Source organism: Plectropomus leopardus, chromosome 3 (assembly GCF_008729295.1).
Source record: "Plectropomus leopardus isolate mb chromosome 3, YSFRI_Pleo_2.0, whole genome shotgun sequence".
In the NCBI taxonomy this organism is placed as follows: domain Eukaryota; kingdom Metazoa; phylum Chordata; class Actinopteri; order Perciformes; family Serranidae; genus Plectropomus; species Plectropomus leopardus.
Window position 1 is genome coordinate 17115167 of NC_056465.1, and position 21893 is coordinate 17137059.

The 21893-nt window shown below is 41.1% G+C and overlaps 1 protein-coding gene across 10 annotated transcripts in view; it reads left to right on the top strand.

Moving 5' to 3' along the window:
• ptprsa (protein tyrosine phosphatase receptor type Sa) overlaps positions 1-21893 on the top strand; it is a 257348-nt gene that overhangs the window by 122224 nt on the left and 113231 nt on the right. For all 10 annotated transcript variants that reach the window (XM_042515634.1, XM_042515641.1, XM_042515661.1 and 7 more), the window contains 2 exons: positions 4843-4988; positions 8989-9130. In XM_042515634.1, the coding sequence (XP_042371568.1) occupies positions 4843-4988; positions 8989-9130 (288 nt within the window). The remainder of the gene's footprint in view (positions 1-4842; positions 4989-8988; positions 9131-21893) is intronic.

Below are 21893 nucleotides of genomic sequence, written 5' to 3' on the forward strand. Positions count from 1 at the left end.
AGCTTGATAGAGTGAAACAGCAGAGCTGAAACTGAAACCTGTCTAAACATGATGCTTATATAATTATGTGTAATTTTATGGTTTGCAGTCAAGTCTATGGATCATCACTTTTAGACACACATCTTGAAAAGTGACAGCAGATTAACCTATGAAAACAGTCTCATGTGAAGCAGACCACTTTTCCATTTTCCATTGCAGCATTGGCTCTGCTTTTGGTCGCCATGTAAGACTTTCTCAACCGTATTTTACATAACCAAATTTATTTATTTTTTTCAGGCAGAAGAATCTAGATTGTCCTTCTAAAAATTTATAGAGAACCGCTTACCTGCTTACCATGAGAAAATGACCCTACTTCTCACTTAAATTATTACACCAGTATAACATTTTCCTAATGGTCACTTCTGCCTCCAAAAAAACAAGATGGCATATGGTATCGGCGTAGATTTGAGTTTTAAAAGTCAGACTTGTTTTCTCACAGTGTATGTGACCCGTGCACACAGTATTGTCAAAAATGTCTGCTGAACAGGACATTATACAGGCCGCATCAGTTCCTACCATAACTTTTAATGGAATCGGGCAGAACGAATAAAGATGGTTGGCAGGTAAAGGTGAAATTTTTTACAGGAAGATTTTAGCATTGTCAAACTTGACGCAGAAGAAGGGAGAAAAGTTTTTTAAAGTTTCCTTTTTGATGATATATTCAACATTATCTGTCCTGCCCTCCCTCTTCACATCATCTCCTTTAGTCCCTGGACCTCCTGTCACCTCCTGTCACCTCCTCTCCTCTCGTCTCCCAACTTTCTCTTTACCACTGACCTCGCCAGTGCCACCTCCTCCTGCACTCCTCTTCCTGTCAACCCCTACTGTGTCATTCTTTTTCATTTCAACCATTTTTTTTTTTACCTAGCTCCCTAGCTTTCTTTAAACCTGTTGAAAACTATATTCAGCACATTATGAGAAAATCCTGAATCTGTCAGGAGTTAAATTCAGACTGACATGTGAGCTGGTGCGTTTATTGTACATCTCTCTCTTATTCTATGAAGTAAGAGAGAAAAGGGAGAGAGAGAAGGCGACAGGGTGGAAATGTCGAATGGTCCAGGGGAAAACTAATCAAAGAGCGCTGGCCTTCAGCAGAACCACTGCCACAGGCCTGCTCTGTGTAAATCCCTCTTCTGTCTCGACAGAGGGCACATTGTAAGGGGAGGTCAAATGCAGAGGAGCTGTGTTGTGTAAAGCTGTGTTGTGTAGTTTCAGAATGGAAATTGAGATTATAAAATGCCAAAAGGGATCACTGTATGCACCAGACAAAGTAGGCCTATTTCTTGAAGCTAGAGAAAAGCTGCAGCGCTCACATCAACCCCACAACCTTCATAATATATACTTCTGTGAAATCTAGAGTAGATGGTAATTTATCTTTTTTTTCTCTTTACCTTTCATTTAGTTGGTACTCCGTTACATGCATAATATCATTAGGTCAGATTTGTTAAATCATTCATGTCCCAATGATGCAAAAAGTAAGGAACTCCTCTTCAGCTAATGCTCCATTTTTGGACTTGTTTGGAAAATAGAAATGTCTTATGTACAAATTTTAAAAGCTACAACTGTGCATTAAGCAATGTTTGAGCTTTGTGCTGAAAATGGAATTGTCTACCATTATCAAGGTATCACTGCATAACAGGATATGTTCAAATCCAGCAGGTATGATTTTCAATACCACCAAAAATACAGATGATCTTTGATCTGTTAAAGTGATACGGAAATGCGGAGGTGATGCAGTGCACAGTACATGCCACCAGAGTTCAGTCTCTACAGGTGGAATAAGCAGCTCAGCTGACAGGCGATGGTGATAACATTACAGGGCTAGTAAAGAGCCGCCAGCAATGACAAAGAACGACAGCATGTTTTAGTACCATGCCATTGTTTTGACAGTCCATTATGGGGAAACCCCAGTAGTCCAAAAATGTACCATTTAACCAAAAGCCAATTTGTCCTGTGGTCCCTGAAAACAAACACAATTGCTCTGAAGTGTCCATTTTTCCAAAAATAAACACTCTCCCAGTAGATAGAAAGATTCATGGCCTGTTACCATTCGGCCCTGCCATGATATTAGTTTTTTTTTTTTTACAAGGGGCAAGGCATGACCAACACTCCTCCACCTCTGATTGGCTTCCTCTGACATACTTAACCTCACGCCGACCAGTCTCACTCCTCTTTCCAACCCAACCAGCCACGGCAATGAGTGTTAGCCAATGAGAGGCAGGATGTGGCAGGTCATGCCTTTGCTATAGTAGGAAAAAAAATTGGCACCCAGGAAGGTTGGATGGTCTATTTGAGAGAGTATTTTGGGAGCAGTTGGCCTTCTGCACAATGGGTGTTTGTTTTCAGGATAACCAGCTTTTACAAGCATTTGGTTTTTGAATAAACTCCTCTGTTTCCTTACATTCAACTTGGTGAAGTAAGGGTTTATTTTGACCAAACCCAGAGCTGGCGATTATTGGAACATTAGAAAGACTAACATTTTTGGTGAGTTTTTTTCTGTCGAGTTATAATGAAGTTTCTTTTTTGATGAGTTAACAAGGTGATTAAGCAAGTCTTAATTCAGTGAGGGAGAGAAACTTTCAGAGTTCACCATTCAGAGGGTGTACTGTTGTCAGTGCACCAATTACTCCAATCAGGAAATGGGACTTCATCGAGGGTTATTTTTTTAACTGATGCAGAGTAAGATCTAAAAAGTGCCAAGAAATGTTTTGAAGGATGTAACAATCAATATGCTCTCATTTAACCATCAGAGGGCCAGGAATCGATATTTCCAACATTAAAATGAGTGCCAGCAACACAGCCCTTTAACACTTCCTACAAATGTTGAAAAGGTTCATCCTTGCCCTCTGGCTGATTTATTAAGCTCAACAGGCTGTCTGTCAGTGTCTAACACTTGCATCCTGTCAGAATGGTGTTTTATCATATATGACAATTTAATTTACATTTGTCATAAAGTTAGCACTTTAATTCCAATACTTACAATATTGTGTGCACAGTGGGAATTACACCTTTAATCCTGGCAGTGTGGTTAGTGTCACGCTCTACCCCTAGAGCTGCATTTGCCCTAAATTACCCAAGTGAAAAGGGCAAAAAAAAGGAGACAGAAATCAAAGCCAGATAAGCGTAGCTCTGCTCATGTGCAAGTGAGCAACTCTGACTTCTGACTATAGTCTGATGAAAAGATAACCATAAAAGTTTTTAGTTGAATGCATTTTTTTTTATCTTCATTTGTCCATGGACAGCATAATGAGCACATATTTTGTGTGTCTCACACTGGCACACACTCGTAAGCAGGGCAGGAACACATTCTGGTATTTGTTACGATGTGCAAAACCGCTCACCCTTTAGAGAGCCTCTTCCACTTGGTTGAGGAAACTGTGAAAAGTGCTTTTGAGAATAACTAGCCACCAACCACCAGTTTAACCAGTTTGTGTATCTTAGTGCAATATTTGCATCAGATGTATTTGGGTTAGTTGGGGACAGTGAGATGAACTCTGCATGTGGTGCCTCTGCTTTCCTGAAGCAGTTCACTCACCCCTCCTTTCCCTTGTCCTACACTATTTCTTTTTGCCTCGTTCTCTGTAAAAAATCCGCTCTCTGTCTCTCCTTACCCGATAATGAATGCAGGAACTCTCCTTCATATGTGTTTAGCAATGCCTGGAGACTGGTGTCGACCCATGGTCCCTTAATTATTAATTTGACGTTATGCGCTGGCCGTTTGATCATCTCCACATATCTGTATGATTCAGATTTAACGAGTACCCCAGGAGACTCTGTTTTCTCTCTCTCTCTCTCTCTCTCTCTCTCTCTCTCTCTCTCTCTCTCTCAGGCTTGTTGTCTTGAACCTCCTGCAAGCAAGGCACAAGCAAAAAATCTCAGCACCAAAGCACCAAAATTACCAACTTTTGATGAACAGTTTAGCCAGAGTCTCAGTTCTATGAGACTTGTGTGTTTCAAGTGAGAATTGAACCACCAATGGCTTGCTTTTCACAGGAAAACACACTTTCATACAATGTTAATTTAAAACAAACCCCCCCTTTTACTGCCTTGTCTTTTAAATACCCTTCTCTGAGGGTTTGATACTGTGCTTATAATATCCAGACTCCTTGTTCCCTATGGAGAGATCTTTGAGCTACTAATCATCAGCATCCTGGCACAGCATCAACATACAAATTCACAGCATCATGATTTACATACAGAACTACATGGCACTGAAATTAGGATACTAGATGAGGCACAGTACTTTATTTCAACCTAAGTGTGTACTGCAGGGGGAGATTCGGGATGGCAATGTGGCCCAGTGGTTAAAGAGGCTGCTCTGTCACAAAAAAAATGCAGATTTAACCGCCATATCCCAAGTGTCCCACTCTTGGGACTCTCAACTCAGTGTTGATAGATCACTATCGATAGACGGTGAGCTGTCTGTCTAACCTGTCTGTCTCTTCTAGCTATGCATTTGCTCAGGAAAAAAAAACAAAAAAAACTGTCTCCCTTATCCAAGACTTCGTTCTGCTGCAGAACAGTGTGTGTGGGTGTCTGGTACAGAGTGAGAATAGGATACAGAAGAGGTTGTAAGAGGAGGAAAGTGTGGGCGTGTGTGACATTAGAGAAGCGTGTGCGTGTGTCTTGTGTGTGGGAATACGCATTTCGTAGTCTGTTCTTTCGGAAATGTGATCTCACATATTTAACTATGCCTTGAAAGGAACTGAGTTAGCTCCAGTGGAGCAACATTTGTCTTATGACTTGTGTTAATGACTTTCTTCCTCTCTCTGTCTGTCCTCCCCCATCTTTCTTACTCTGTAGCTGCACCACGGTTCACTAAAGTTCCCGTCGACCAGATTGGTGTCTCGGGGGGCGTGGTCTCCTTTGTGTGCCAGGCGACAGGCGATCCCAAGCCAAGGGTTAGCTGGAACAAGAAAGGCAAGAAGGTTAACTCCCAGCGTATAGAGGTGAGTCAGTGAGCCCTGCTGCTCAATGTTGCTAACTGCTGCACTCCACAGATGAGGGGGTAACATTGTTGTTACTGTCCTGTGCCACATCACTCAAACTCAAGCAGCCTTCTGGGTTGGAAAAGAAGGAGATTTCACGCCATCATGTTACATCATATCATTGGTGTACAGCACGTGCAATAAAATCTGTTCTGCACTTACTGAAAGGCTACATAAACACACTATCACACTATGGAACACTATCAAAGAACATAAGGATGATTGATTTGTTTCACAAATGTGTTCACAGTCGACCGTGGGTCAGAAAATATTTTAATAAAAAAAAAAAAAAAAAAAGAAGATATTGTTGAGAATTACAATTCTGTACTAACTGAAAAGGTCTGTTATCAAAGAGCATAAATGAATACTTACTTTCTACATGCCAGTGGGTTATTGTTTATGGGCTGCCATCCATTTGAGCATACCCAAAAAGCACAACCAAAAAATACTTGAGCAGTATCCCTTTATTTCTAGCGCCGTTTGCTGTAATCTGCCAGCAAAACAGCTCCAGTTGCATTGTACAAGTGTAATACCCCATAGCACCCATGGGGTCAGAGAGAGTGTCCCAGCTTTCATTTTACAGCTTTGTGAAAAACTAAGACAACATCTAAGTGCCAAAAACTGCAGTTCTGCAAATGGCCACTTGGGGCTGGCTCCAGAAGAAAGTTGATCCCCGTTGACCCTGATAATAAAATTCCCAACTTTTCAGGAGATATAGATGTTTATACAGCCTGGTACAAGAATGCTTTTGGTCTCTATGGCTAATTTCAACATGCATGACAACTGTTTTGGGGTTGACTTTTTTTTTTTTTTTTTATCTCACCCGTTTACATTTAATTAAGGCTTGAAGTTATGCATGATTAAGTGGATGGCTGTTTTGAGTGACACGTTGTCTGTTTACCATAGACGTCCCCACAGTCTATGAGGTGCATCCACCCCTCGCTCCTCCACAGCTCCACCCTCTCTTCCAAATATGGTGATTTTTGGCTCCAACAATCCAAGATGGCTTCAGCCAGAATGCCAATCTTGAGCCGTCAAAATGAGATTCCACTGAAATCCTGCTTATGCTGAAATGTCATGCAACACTGAACTAAAACTAAAGATCATAAAAATAATATGTCCCTCATTTTTTTTTACTTTAGTAGCCCACACATACTCTTTTTCAACATCAACCTGCACCGCACAGTCTCCTGTTGCAAGCTGGGTTCTCACACAGTCTTAGAAAACACATTAAAGGGTGTTTTCAATTGCTTTTTTCACCCACAGTTTTCACAAATAGACCTGGACAACAACTACCAATCTTTTCATGGACTGGCCTCTCTAACCACTGAGCAATGCGCAGAGGCACCATTGGCTACAGTCGCCCAGTAACGCAATGCAGAGCCCTCCAATTCCTCCCTCTGTTCTCTCTGCACTTGACTGGTTCTTTCTCTGTTGTCACATTCTTGTTTCTAGCGTGCATTTCTGTTTCTGCATACCGCCGTGTCTTTGTGAATGCGTCTGTCTGTGCGTTATTCATGATGTTTGTTGTTCAGTTCTCGGCAGGCGTCCCAGATGGCATCTCTAAAAGTCTTGATTGATGCTCAGTGTCTCTTAATTAAAAAGTTGCTTTCGTTAACGACGGCCGTGCACAGAGATAGACATGCACAGGCTGCAGCATGATGACAACCACAGGGGAGGGGGCTAAAAAGCAAAAAATGACAACAACATCAACAGGGGAAGAAGCAGCATCTCAACGGAGGACAAAATAAAAAGACGGGTTGTGTTTATACGTTCTCTTTTTCTGCATGCTAAGTGGGAAACAAAGCCAAGGGCGTGAAGGAGCCCGCCAGAACGGACGCTTCTCTTCCTCCGTTTAGCATGAAATAAAAAATTTGTAAAGGGGTTTTGAAGTAGTTCTGTTTTTTTTCTCCCCGTTCTACCCTCTAGACAGCTGCTTTGATATCGATCATGATGCCATGTTCTGCAGTGTTTTTTAGCCTAATTAGCGGCTCAGCCCTGAGATGTGCAGCAGTGGAGCAGCAGGGCTGCTGAAGACTTGTGCTTATATCTCAAAGTCATGCTTTGCTGTGAGATCTCAGCAGCGAGCCCTTCGTCAAGATGTTGTAAGTTCCTCTGAGGAACAATAGATGTTGGAAGAGTAGGTGTGCTGTGAGACTGGCAGACAGGCTGACCATCTTCTCTAACACTTCATCCATCCAGAAATTATATCAAAAGAGATTAGCCCGCAAAATGACTAGCTATATTAAAAGGAAGGGATAAGGGGTACAGAAAGACCATCATTTAAATTTAAGTCATTTACTTAAATCTTGAGGTTGTACTTGTGGCACTATACATGGCTGTTGATGTGATTTTCGGGGAGATCAAACCTGTGGTTCTTCAGATGTTGGCCAGTGGCCAGTTTCTGTAACTACTATGGTAAAACTGCCACTGTGTACTGTCACCCACTGGCACCAAGTTTTGAAATAAAGACACATTTAAAAGGTTGCTATTAAGGTAGTTCTACTTTATATAACAAAGAAATGGATTTTTAATAATTGGTCAAGTTAAGGATATAAACTGAGATTATTGTCATGCGCAGGCATGTTTCAGATGAACTTTATTGTTCTTAATATTTAAATCATCAGGATGCTGATATTCAGTAAGGTTATAGTGAGTTCTGCATTGGCAGTTAATATAATAAAGATTGTGTTGATAAATTTGTTCTTATACCCTTTTTCCAGCAACAAGAAACAGATTCTGTTGCTGTTTGCGCACCTAATTTTGAACAATTCAAAGCATTTTGACCAAAAATAAATAGAAAAGTTGGTTCCCAGCAGGAATTTCAAAAACAGCAGGTTTTCCTTGTCCTGGAAATTTGAGCCATAACAACATCAATGGACGTGTCATGTTCTACAGGTTGGAAAAAGAGGATGGAGTCTTATACTATAGCCTTCTCGTCAGTTGGTAATGGTTGTTTTTTTTTAGATAAAAAGAAATAGCTTTAGTAACAGAACAAAAGCTTGCAGACAATCAGTGCGATCAGCGATCTTCCTATTAACGATGACTTCCATTGTGTATTGTACAAAACCCTCCATTGATGACTCATCCCTGATTATAATGTTCCCATCCAAAACTCGAAACCCAGGCTGGTTCGCTAGACAGCTCCAAGGTTCAGAAAATCATAATGTTCAAGTACCCGAGCAAATTTGGTGTAAAAAGGGTATCAGTCATATTTATATTGTCTTTGTCATGTACTTGTTATACTTGAATGATAATCGCGCATAGTGAACACAAACAGCTTTAACAAAAAGACCATTTTCTACTCTATTGTAGATTTATTAGAAAGTGACTGATGTTGTTACTGAGTGTCCTTTATCATTTCTGATTTTGACACATAAAGAGTATCTTGATAATTCAAACATCAAAGGCATTAATGTTTATGTAGCTCTTCCTAAATGTAATCATTTTTGAAAGCAAGTCTTTTGTTATAATAACTACAGCGTCTTTCTACTCAGTATTCCCAGCACATGTTGCATTCTGAGTGTAGTCAGATTTTGTTTTTAAGAAGTGCTTTCAACAAGGTTCAAACAATGGGCTTTACAGAGAAAAAAGGGCACAATTACAGATAAAAACAAGAGATGAAAACACGAAAAAGCGAGCACATCATACGCAAAGATACGGGGCCCAAATTGTGTTTGCATGTGTGTGTGTTGAGGCAGTGTGTTTCCTTATATATCTGCATTTCATGACCAAAGGCTATAAATAAACGGACACATTGTAACTTTCCTACCAGTGATATTTTGTTTTCAGTCACTTCCATATGTGTTTGGTTTTTGGTCCAGTGTACAGTCAGTGTCCAGTTTTGAGAAACTGACTTCTCAGTGCAGTTACATGACAAGACTGAGACCAAACTCATCTTCCTAAGAAAAATGTTTGCTCTAATGCCTAACCCAACCTTATTATTTATTCTAACTTTCAGACCATTGAGTTCGACGAGGGTGCTGGTGCCGTACTAAGAATCCAGCCTCTCCGAGCGCCACGTGATGAGAACATCTACGAATGCGTTGCTGAGAACAGCGAGGCCGAGATCACCGTCAATGCCAAACTGTCCATCATCAGAGGTGAGTCCTGAATTATGAAACAGTGTGCAGAGGGGTAACTCCAAAATAAATCATTAAAGTGGACGTCCGTGAGCTTCTCAGGTTTTTTATGATGACATCTTGCCTTTTTCAGTTTTTGTACTGAGCTTGCCAGCAAGTGAGGGCTTTTTTTTTTTTTTTTAATTTATGTAAGAAGTGCTCTAGTATTTGTCTGGTAAGCCTTTTTGACTGTAGCTGTAAAGCAGGGTCATATGTTTCATACAAGATTCACTCCATACTGTTTGGGACTCCATACTGTTACTCCATAACATATGTGATTTTATTACATTTTGGCATATGAGCAACAAAGATTGTCTTTGTGTGTGCTGTGAGTTTTATCGATAAAGATCTACCTGGCATCTGTGAAAGCTATAATTTATTTAGTACTACTATATAAGCTAAATCTGTTACATGAATCATCACTAGAGAAGCCAGATTAACGTATGTGAAAATGTTGAGAATTATCTCCCAAAGCTTTTGTGCAGGTGCATGTCACAGCTTTAAATAGACTCATACTCAGTTACAACGGATGGACAGCTTGAACACGGCTCATCAAAGGTCCATCAGTTTGATGAAACTAATCAACTGTCCATTCATGGAAGAGCAGAACCTCTATTTGCCCGCAATGAAAACACATAGGAGCCCTGAGTGAAAAAGATTGATTGGTCACCCCACCACACACGGTCAGGGCACATGGCGGACAGATGTGTCTGTAGAACACACTCACACATAAACAGGTGCAAAAATAAACCAACTGAACTTTGTAGACCTTTTATTGATCTGCTCATATAGGTGCTATTTTAAATTCACTTAAGATTTTAAACCTGTTTTTATTTCAGCTCTAGCTTAGAGGTCAAAGAGGACAGTATCATAGGCAAGCAAGCATGTGGTCACACACTCCCGCTTTCTTCTCTCTCGTTCTACCTGTCTCTGTCTGCCTCAGATACATAGACACACACACATTGTCTCCTCTTCTGTTCTCTCTTGCTGCCATCTGCCATGTTTCCAAGGCTGGATGAAGCTGAGCTATTGCTGGCTGGCAGTATACGAGCTAGGCCTTCCTGGCTGTCAAATCCACAGGCAGTGCGGTGTGGTGGGGTGTTGGACCAGGGATTGGAAGCCTGGCCCAGCGTCCTGGGTTAGTTATTGTTAGCAACAAACCCCCCACCCTGGAAGCACGCTGTTGGGTGCTAAGGGGGTGTTATGGCCTAAGGTGCCCTTCAAAACTTGATATGCATTTTGTAATGTGGTACTTGGACTTTGAAACTACATTTATGTTCACATTTTTGACAATTCATGCCATTGCCTGGAGTGATGTACATTGAGTGAGCAAACGTGATCTCATCCTTGCTTTTGCCACTTGGGCGGTAGCCCGGGACGTTATTAAAACTACACCGGGGGCAGCCTTTTGCCTTGTATCCTGAAGCAGATGGAGCCGGCGGTAAGAAAGGGTTGGCATTTAGGTTTAGGCAACAAACGACTCGGTTATTGTGGGGAAAGGCTAGGGAAGGAAATCACCCCACATATGGAGGCACAAACCCGGCGGTAAGAAAGAGTCAGCAATTATAGTTAAGGCAACAAAACTACTTGATTAGATTAAAAAAAAGCGGACTTTCACACTCTTTCAGCTACGTCCATTGTTCTGACCGTCAAATAATGATGCAGATGGGTTTACATTGGAGTTGGTGAAATGTCTGATGCGTCTCACAAAAAATGCTGTACCCAAGCAGCACATTTTGATAACCTGGGAGTGGGACCAGGCTGACCCGACAAATAGCAGTTTTGTCCTGCACTTAAGGACTTTTGTTCCTGATGGCTGAGTAGTGGCTGAGATGCTCCATAGAATAGTATCTGCTGCTTACCAGACACTTGAATTCAAAATGCTGTGTAGGATGTGCCCAGTAGCATTTCTAAAGCATTACATGATCAAGTAGAAATCAGACTTTCAGCCTGTATCATTAGTTTCATGATCCATTAAGTCATGTTAATTTTTTTAAGACCACATTTTATTCATTTTCAGTTCTAAATTCATTCATGGAGTGTTGTGAAAATCAAGTCTGGAAAACCATTTACAAAGACATAGTGGACACACACAGACAGATTGAAAACAGGGAACAAGCCCACAGAATTTTAAACTACAAGTGCAGGCATTTGCATGTGTGTGCAATTGTGTGTGATGGAACAGGGCAAACCCAGGGCGGTCCACAAGAGCAAAAGGAAAATGAAAAGTTATTGGAATCAGCTCGACAAGGTTTCCTCTAGAGCCCAGAGTAAGATAGCAGCTCTCTTGCATAGGCAAGACCTGGCACTGAAGGAGGGATGAGAGTGTGATGATGGGGAGGGTGAAGGTGCAAGATGAGCGGCAGAGGAGGAGGGCAGTACGTTCTCTCTGTTTTCCATCTTTAATGAGGTCGAGTCCCCCTGCATTAACCCATTAGGAAGGAGACAGGAAAAGATATAGAGAGAAAAATGGAAAATATGAGAGGAGATAGATATAATTTAATTCACAGAAAAGAGCAGAAATGTGAGGAGGGAGAAAGGTGTTTGGGGTGAAGTGAAAATGGGTAGAAAGCAAGAAATAAAATGAGGGTGAGTGTTGGGAGAGAGTGCACGGAGATGGAAGTGGAGCAAACCAGCAGAACAAATAGGAAAAAAATTGAGAGAAGTTGGCCAAAGATGAAGGGAGACAACGGGGCGTGCTGTGGACGATTGGCAATGTAGAACAGGTGAGGAGGACAATAGCCGAACATGGGTTCTTGGAACAGGGGCAAAGGATTATGGGATATAGGACAAGGCACAGGGGATACATCCCCAGTAAACAGAGGGGATGTGGTGTGGGATCTGGAGAGGCAGAAAATGGGTCGCCACAATGGGTGACTTGGCCAGAAAGCCATGGCACACATTTGAGAAAAAAACACAGCTGCATGCACACGAGCGCTTAAACTAATAGAGTAACATACATTTAAACAAACATGCATGGCTTATTCATCAATGTAAGGCTTGCATGGCTACACACTTGCTAATAAAGGGTTATGAAACTTCCTGAATGCTTAATTCATTATGTGAAATATAAATTTGAATAAGAACGAGAATTATTCACTCAAAGTAGCAGCAGTCCACAAAGACAGGAATACGAATATGTGCATTGTCACAGTTTAGCACACATATACACATCAACTCATCTGCCATGACACACATGTGGGCTCTGCTTGGAGTTTAAAAGGAAATTAACGACAGCACAGAGTTTACCACACACATATTTCAGTGATTGTCTGAACCAAAAAAGATATGCATAAATACAGCAAAGAGACACACACGTGCGGTAGTGTGCAGGCACGCCAACACTCTCAACATATGTAAACTAAGTTACAGCTAAAACTACTTCACATACCCACAGACTTTTATTCATACAAAGGATATTTCATACTTAAACCCAGTCCTCAATGACACAACCCCACCCTCTCTTCTGCCGTCTCCTCATTTGTGCGTATGTGCATGGGTATGTGTGTTGGTGGCAATGGCTGGGTGTGTTTAGCATCGGCTGTGACACCTCCTTGGCTGTTGCTCCACTGCCTCAGCTGAATACCTAAGATGGGGGCCATCTGGCTTTACTAAGACTTGTACACAGTCCTCTGGGAGTGCTTGGAGAGGGACTGACAAGCGTCTGAAGAACACTCTTGAGATCTGACTCAACTTGCAGCTTGCTTTGGGTTTTCTTGTCATGGGAACATTCTTTTTTTTCTGTTTTTAGGATTTGACTGTTTTCTGAGTGTCAAAAGGAAGGCAAAGTTGCCACTGGGATACTGTCAGCTCATGCTGTTGTGGGGAGATCACGGGGAGTTATCCCGCTTTGTGCACTTGCATTTTAGACTGCTGCTGTCTTTAGCACTGTGATTACTGTTGCAAATAGATTCTCCCCTGCGGCATCCCAACGAGCAAAAACTGTGATGGATGAGATTTGGTCTGATATTCAGGCTGTTTTTATGTTGAAGAAGTTGTAAATATGATGTGTCTATTCGTGTGTTTGGAAAATCCTGTGTTCAGATCACAGAGTTGCTCTAAAGGCAGAAATAATCATATTGGTTGAGTTGAACCTCAGTGGTGAAACCATGAAGCTGCAGCTTTTCTCATGAAGTAACAGTCAAGTATGCTCTGGGCCATTTGAACCAGCAGGCACCAGAGACTCACCTCTGATGCACACATGCAAACACACGCTTTTGTTCTTTGGTCTGGCCATATGTGAGTGCTAGATACCAGACCTAGCCATGACCTTCATTTGCAGCCGTGCACACACCCACACAGTCACACTCACATCCTGCTTATTTTCTTTTACCACTCCAGACCAGGTGGAACCAATCAAACAATGTACCCATCTCTGTCTGTCTTAACTCTCTTACTCTCTCCCAAACCTTTCCAACCATCATATGTTCTCCGACTTTATGCAAAGTAGCGAGTCTGGTTTCCGTCCATGGCACTGATTTTGTTCATATATATATATGTCTGTGTGTGTGTATATATGTGTATATAGTATATGTATATTACCTCACCCCTCCTTTTCTTTCTCTGGTGAAAGCTTCTTGTTTTACATATACATGCAAATCTTATTTATGTCAGGGTAAGAAAATGTCACTCAGGCCAGACTTTGATCTCAGTTTTTACTTTACAGTTGTTGGCAAAGATAATGCAATACTATCTGATTTTGTTAGCAGGAAGTGTTTACCAGTTTTTATCGCTTATTATGTTGTTTATACAAGTGGAATTTTGTTTTCTTGCTGCACATAGATACAGGTCAACACAAGCTGCATGTGCTGTTTCATTTGCTGGGTTTAAATTGACTGGAAACTCCGCCCATCTGCCAAGAGCAAAGCCATGCTGGTCAGGTTCGGGAACGCACCCACTATTACCCCAGAGGGGAGTTGGGGCATAGCGTGCCTACTGTTTGATCAGGCTGTCTGCTAATTGGCTGCTCTCTTGTGAAGGAGCAGGTAATGGTGAATTTTAATGAGCTTCTGGATCCTGGACACATACAGTCTGTGCAGACATCAAGACCAGTGAATTCAAGGTACCTTTTTATAGAAGAAGGGTTGAGAGGGAAGGGTTGAAACAGGGGTGGGAGACAGACAGAGGTGCAGTGATGAGTTGGGGTGAAAAAAGCTGAGCAGCAGCAAGAGGGAAGGAGAATTGGAGTGAAAGTTAAAGGGATGGAGACCAATCAACCTTTCAACCAGTTGTGGCTCCAGGCCAAGCCTTAAGACATTCTATTTCCTGTCTTCACCTTTTCTTTTTATACTCCATCTAACTTTTTTTCTGTCTCTCTCACACAATATCTCCACCCTTATGTTCAAAGCTCTCTCCACTCTATCTCTCTCTTGCACAGTTGTTCTCTATCCAATCTTCTTTCTTTGTATTTCAATGGGTTGTGTGTGAAACAGAAAGTGTAGCTAGTTGGAGTGGACAGCAGGCTGTAGGGTGATGTGTGTAATTACTAGTGTGTACGTGTGAGTGATACAGCCACTTAAGTAGATTTTAAACAGACTGCAGAAAAATTAAACACAAATTTAGATAAATTTTGTCAGTGACAACTGTTTTTTTGTTGTTTTTTTTTTCTAAATGCACAGTATGTCACAGAAATGCAAAGCATTCTACATGATGGACAGATGATTTACAGTCCTTGATTAGACACAGGTGGTTTTACCAAAGCATTAAAATGCCTTTTTTGCACTGAAGGAAATATTAAGCTTTGCTTTGAAACACTTTGATGCAACCTAGACTATAATGAGCAATACTAAGGCAAAGATTGAGAGAGGAGGAGGGGAGGCGAGGGAGAGATGAAGGTTGAAGAAGGTTAACTTCACATTACGTTAGGTTATGTTATGAACGGTTCTGATCTTCACAGCTTTAAGTGTGCAGATGTTTGCAATATGACTTAAGAAAAAGTGAGATTTCTCTGCATGCGTGTGATGCAATCTGATTTCAAATTTTAAAAAGTCTGAGCCCAGGCTAAGACAGAGAGGAAGAGACAGTTTGAGAAAAGAGAGATGATGAGAAGAGAGAAAAATAAGAGAAAATTTCTCCTCCTTGCTATTCATTTCATCAGTATTCCCCGTACGTATCTAACAAGCACCAGCACAAATACACATTTAGGTTGGTGAAATATTCCCCTTGAGTCCATGCGAGACCCCTTGGGTTTTTGTAACCTCTTAAAACTACATTTTACATTTTCTCACAAATATAAGGCTGTTAAAGAGAAAACTCTTCTCTGCTGAAACTTACTTTTTGCAGATGCAAGTTTTTGTTTTACATTTACATTTTCTGTTGCATTGATTTGTCTGTGGTCAGTTCTTCTTCTCCGTTCCCTTTGTAGTGCTAATGCTATGCTGTTTTGGTGTTCATGGATTGAATGCTTTTTTTCCCGTGTGTTTTATTTCCAAGAAAGAGGTGAGTCCAGGGCATCAGACAGGCTGGATGAAAAATTAATAAGACACATAGTGAAACATGAGCAGGTGTGTGTGTGTGTGTGTGTGTGTGTGTGTGTGTGTGTGTGTGTGTGTGTGTGTGGATGGGTGTGTTTGTATGAGAAACAGAGTTAGTTTCCTTATGTGTGTGCATGGTTGACAGTCTGCATGTGACAGAGCGTCCGCGGTGTGTTTAAGTGTTTGTGCATGCATGTGTGTGTGTGGTGGGTGGGAGAGGGAGACAGAGTAAGAGAGAGAGAGAGAGAGCCAGCAGGCAGGTAGTGGCTGCCCTGTAATGAGACAGTGAAGAATAAGCTTGGCAGTATCAGCAACAGATCTGGCTGTTCTTTCTCTTCCTGTCCACCTGCCTCTGAGGTGACCTTTGCCCTCTTCCTCTAGTCTCATGCACCTATCGCAAGAGCAAGAAATGTGGTAAAGCCAAGAGGCAGAAGGAGGAAAACATTAGAAATACTGGAATATTATTCTAATATTCTAGTGTCTACCTTGTTTTTGTGAATGAATGAATGATCAAAAGGCGCATTGTGAGGCAAATACACATTTTTCATTTACTGTAATTTTATGACTCATTTTAAAAGACACTTCACAATTTTATGATAGATATCTCTGCAATGTTTTACCTACTTACTCAGATCAAATAGAAGTTTTTGGTGTGACCAAAAGGCACCATGTGAGGCCATTAAGATGTGTTCGGACTGTTAATGCAACAAAGTAATATCTTTTGTCATTTAATGTTATAAGAGTATGGACACATACCTCACAAAGGTATATTTATCACATATTAATGCAAGTATCAATAAAATGTTTTATTAAATTCAAGTATTTAGTAAATAATTATTTCTAGGGCTAAAAATTTACACAGATTCTGCATTTTATCATTTAGACTTTTGCTAGTATGACTTTGAAGTTGGCATGAATTTAAGTTTGAGAAGGGTACTTGGGGTGCCCCAATAATGAAAATAGCATAATACCTTTATATTATTGTGGCTATTTATTATCTAATTTATTATCGTGACTGCATGTGTTGTGGTTCGATACCTTCCAAAGTTGTGTTTTTGTCTTCTAGTGAGCGCAGCCTTGTTAAAAATGTATACTTCTTGTGGGTGTCGGTGGCTCAGTGGATAGAGCAGGCGCCCCATGTACAGAGGCTGAGTCCTCGCTGCAGCTGTCGCCGGTTCGACTTCGGCCTCGGCCCTTTGCTGCATATCATCCCTCTCTCTCCCCCTTTTGCACTTAAACTCTGCCCTATCCAATAAAGGCCAAAAAAGCCTTTAAAATGTCCTTTAAACTAATGTTAAATAGATAAATACAAAATTATTGAATGAACTGCAATTACAGTAAAGATAAATAAAGTAGCTACTGAATATACCACTGTTATAATAATGAAGTCATAATAACATTTAATAAAACATGGTTTAAAATAAGTAAAATAATAAAGTAATAAAGTAAATAATGCTTTTATAATGACTTTTTAAAAATTATTGCCCTAACTAAATACATCAAAACACAACCGAATGTGCTTTTACTTTGAAGGACCTGACTCTTCATGTCAGTGTTTTTGCGGTGAACTTTCAGCTTATTGTCAACAGGTGGATGTTAGCTGGCAGTTAAACAGATACTGTGGCACCTTTAACCATGAGGATTCATTCAACAAACAAAGAGTTCTCCAGTTCATATATTACTAATATTTGCAGGTCGCACTGGTGCTCCGTGGTCGCAAAATGTAACTAAATAGTTATGATCAGAGCTCTTCAGATACAAACACACGCTTCAGCTGCGCATACTATGACTACTCCTACTCATTAAGTTAGACTTTTACAGCAGGATGGTTAAACTTGGGGAACAATTCACTGTAAGCTGGAAACAAACTAACAGCTTTCCAGTTCATATATTAATAGTATTTGCAAATTGCAAAAGTGCTCTATGGAAGCAAAATGTGACTAAAAGTCACAGTCTGGAGCCCTGAAAAAACAATCCTTTATATATGTGAGGCCAAGAGCCATAGAAGAGAGACCTGAAATGCCAGTGGCTTAAAAAGATTACGTGACAATTTAAACTCTGTTCACGATAAAGTCATTTTATATATCACATGTGGAACAACCTGCGTTACCTCCAGTATATTCGATATATCGTCCACCCTTACTTTTACACCAATTGGCATCAAAAGCAAGAAGACTCTCTTAACTGAGCCTCAGACCCTGACATACCTAATATGACCAAGTCCGTTCCGAGCTAATGGAGTATACTCTTTCAGTTGTTTTTGCCAACTGCTTATCTCCAGCTTGTCCCTGACAAACAAGTCAATTCTCATTCCCAGACAGCACTCACCACCTCCACCAGTAAATAATACATTTGTTTAGTGGTGTTAAGATCTGCACCCATCGGTGCAGGTTACCTTCTCACATTGAACCCGTTCTTGCATGAGGCACCTGTTATCAGCTAGAGAATGCAAGCATTTTTTTCACGTGCAAATGTTAACCATATGCTCTCCCTTTGTGCAGAATTAATCAACTAACATTTCAGTTTTTATGTCTTTTTTGCTGTTTTTGGCTCTTACATTTAAGGGGGATTATGTGTGCAGCAAATGCTTTGCTTTGCTCTTGATGGTTCTCCATGTTGTGTTGGGTTTCTCTAGTTGTTATTGGTGTTATTGGTGTATATAGTAGAGGGCAGGCTTGGCACAAACAACAAATCAATAGGCGGATGTTGACCACGTTGATGGCCCTTGTGCCCCTGATCTCTCATTGAAGGCTTAAGAAGTTCTGTTTTTTGCTCAGAAATATTCCTCTAACGCTGCCTTTCCAGTCTTGGAGGATATCTCTCTACCCACCTTTCACCTTTTCCTCCCCCTGCCCCACATCATACCTCCATTTTGGCATTTGTATGCCTGCCAGACTATTGCTAGCCTTCTATCTTCCTCATTCCGTCTTTCTCTCTTGTAGAAAAAAAGTTCCCTCAAGAGGAAATTCACTCAGACGAGAGTTTATGGCCTCTGAATCCTTTGATCCTCAGAACCTGTAATGCAGCCACGGCGTCACTGTGGTAATGCCGCAGCAGTCCTGTCAAATGAAACGGGTGACATCTGTAATCACATGTGATTGAAGGATGAAGAAGGGGGACACAAGCTGAGTGGTAGCAAGAAAGAAAATAGTGGAAGAGGGAGAGAGTGAGAGTGAGTGAGAGAGGAGGTGGTGCTGATGGAGTGGGATAAGTGGAGGGAGTTTGCCTCTAGCCAGGGTTGGCTGGTTCCTGAACCTTGGCCATCAATTTCATATAATTCCTGCTCAAGTAGAGCGACCCTGGCCACCCCAGACATCTGGCCACAGCCAATATAAGATGGGTGGTAGAGTATAAATAAGGGAAAAAGGGAAGAGATTAAGAAGCAAGAAGATGGAGAGCAAGGGGAAAGCAGTAGGGGAGGTAGAGTCTGGCTGATTGGTTTACTTCTGGCTAGAAAGTTTAGATAAATGGATCCTTTGTCGCAGCAACAAGTTGGCCAGGGGACTAAATTGAGATATCAGTGTCTTTGAGACACTTTTACAATGATGAGCACTCACTTGGCTGATTGTCCTGGTGTTTCAACCTGTGGCAGTAGATACCCTTATGTTTCCTCCAATATCAGGTAATTTCCATAATCTTTTCCATAATGAGAAAGTGATAGTGGAAAAACAACATTTTCCTTTTCTTCATGTTCTGTTAAACAGCTAAAGTCACCTACCATGTGTGGCGCCCCAAATACAACACTGATAATCAGTAATATGTATCTGATGAATGTATTTCCTTAAACCTATATTTATTTCAACTTTGATTTCAATCAGCAGTAAGACTTCATGCATCTGGTTCCTACTTTCCTTCACATTTTTCATTATATTTCATTAGATTTGTGCCAAAATTTTGGTCTCATATGATTTTGTTGGATGACTGAGAAAATGTAAATCATTTCTCTGCAATTCTGCAATTACTGCTGTTCTGAGTGTGTGTACATGGACATATTCATATTAATGTGCAGTTGGATGACCAGTGCAGCTAGACATGGGATTTCCTTGCCCACAACAGTTTTCAATTAATCTGACTGGGCAATTAAAAAAAAAGAAAAATACCAGTGCTTATAATAATACAAATTGCATTTTTGCAATTGTATATATTTTACAATGTAAGATGAGCATGTGTAATCTAAAATATTTCAATGTCAATGCAGTCATAATGTGCAAGAAACAAGCCAAGAATCTAAACTATACTAGGATATGTGCTCCACAACTAAGCAGGGAGTAAGAGATGTGAGAAAAGAGGTGGTTCCTGTGGAAACGGTCTGAGTGACGACCTTTGGAGTGGCCCAACTCATGCATAAAGAAGAGCAAAGGGATATGGTCCAGACCACCACCGTCATGCATAAACATGAGCCACCAGCCCAAGTGACTGAAGTCGTACAACACGGAGGTCGTGCTGCCGGCCCTGCAGGATTGGCAGAGTTGATAAGACTTATAGTCCTGCATGCTTCACAAGTGCCGTGCCTACGCTTCCTGTGATGGAACTTGGATGGCAGGCTTAACAGCATGATTATTAGTATTTCTTCAATAAGAAAATAGGTTCAGTGTGTAAGAAGTATCAAACGAAGAATACAACACAATGGATTATGTTGTGAAAGACCTAATTATTTGAATATTGTTATTGCATGGCATTGCTGTCCTTATTGAGATGTAAGGGGAACTTGTCAGAGGGACAAAAAGAGAACAAGAGTGTGAAGGAAATAGCAGTCGGTGAGAGGTCTGTTGGAAGATGCTATCCAGGACTTCTTCATGATTACAAAGCTTGTGTTCTGGAGTGCAGCCCAGATCCTACTGGATTCAACATCAGCTGCTCATGTTTGAAGAACATTGTGCTCCTTGGCCCTTAAAGGGCAATACCATTTTAAACATGTGTTGCTCTAGCCTCTGTCTTTCCCCTCTGTCCACAGACCCATACACATACATTTTGTGTCCCATTCTGCCGTTGAAATACTTGGAGTTCAGCGGGGGCGTCACCTTTCTGTTTGATTGGGAGCATCATTAGGTTGTTACAGGTGAAGGGGAAATTGTTTTTTTCCTTCGGTGCATTATGTACTGTATGTGCTTTTCCTTTTTTTCATTTAATTTCAGGTTCCTTTTACTGAGAGAGTAGAAGGTTTAACCATTCACCAATTTCTCTGTGAAATGCTGCTCCACAGCAGGAAATTATGCTGAAATTGCAGCTGAGGTCTTGTGTTGTCAACTTTTTCCCTGTTACCCAGCTTCTTTTCAAGTGACTTATTTATCCAATACTAACTGTTCTCTCCAAGGTGAAGGCCCAAATCCTTTGTGACCCTCATTGCCATGTGTGCTTGTCATCTCAAAGTGACATTAAACAATTACCTGGCAGTCTTCTGACCAGCACTCAATTCTAGCCACCACATATTTATAATTGTTCTGCTTACCAAAGGTGCCTCCAAACCTGTCATTAGCAGCTTAGTGCACTAAGCTAATGGCCCACCAAGACAATGACCTCGCACCCCTGCCCCACAAATCCACCACCACTTTTTTGCAGGTATTGTCAGTCTTTGCTTTCAGGTTTAGATATTTGTTTGGGTTGCTTTGGCAGAAATGGCACAGTGTGGCAGCTCAGCCCTCTCAGTTGCTGTTTTGGCCCAAAGTTGTTCGGGAAACCTTAGAGAGGCCTTTGCTCCACCTGTCGGGACTACCAAGCCTTGATTGTTACACACGTATAGGCCCTATTCATGCCCTGTTGAAGCAGTGGTTTTGGCATAAGAGTCTCCAATGTCGCCTTTTTTTCACAAATGAATAGATCTTTTTTTTTTTTTTTTACTCACAACAGAGGAGGCACTGCTGTAGAATGGTGATGAGCTGCAAAATATAGACACAAGGGAAGAGCAGCATTCTCAGTCAGCATTAGTATTTTGCAGTATTTTGTAGTCGAAAGACTGCTTATGACTCCAAGTACATTTCCAAACGTATGGGGTACGCTGCGCCTCAGTGAGCTGTCAAATCACCCCCCCAATACGCTTTCTCATCAATGTCATCATTAATTAGGTATGACATAAAGTAATGCTGCCTAGTTACATCGTCTGACAGGATCCAAGCTACTTCAGTTATTAAAAAAAAGTTGTATTAATAAGTTTTGGCTCTCGTGTAGCTACTATTTTTCCCCACACACTGGTGGGAAAATCCCTTTAGAAAACATGTCTAGCTACCAGACATTGGCTCAGTCACAGCAATTTCATTATTAAAACATTTCATTCC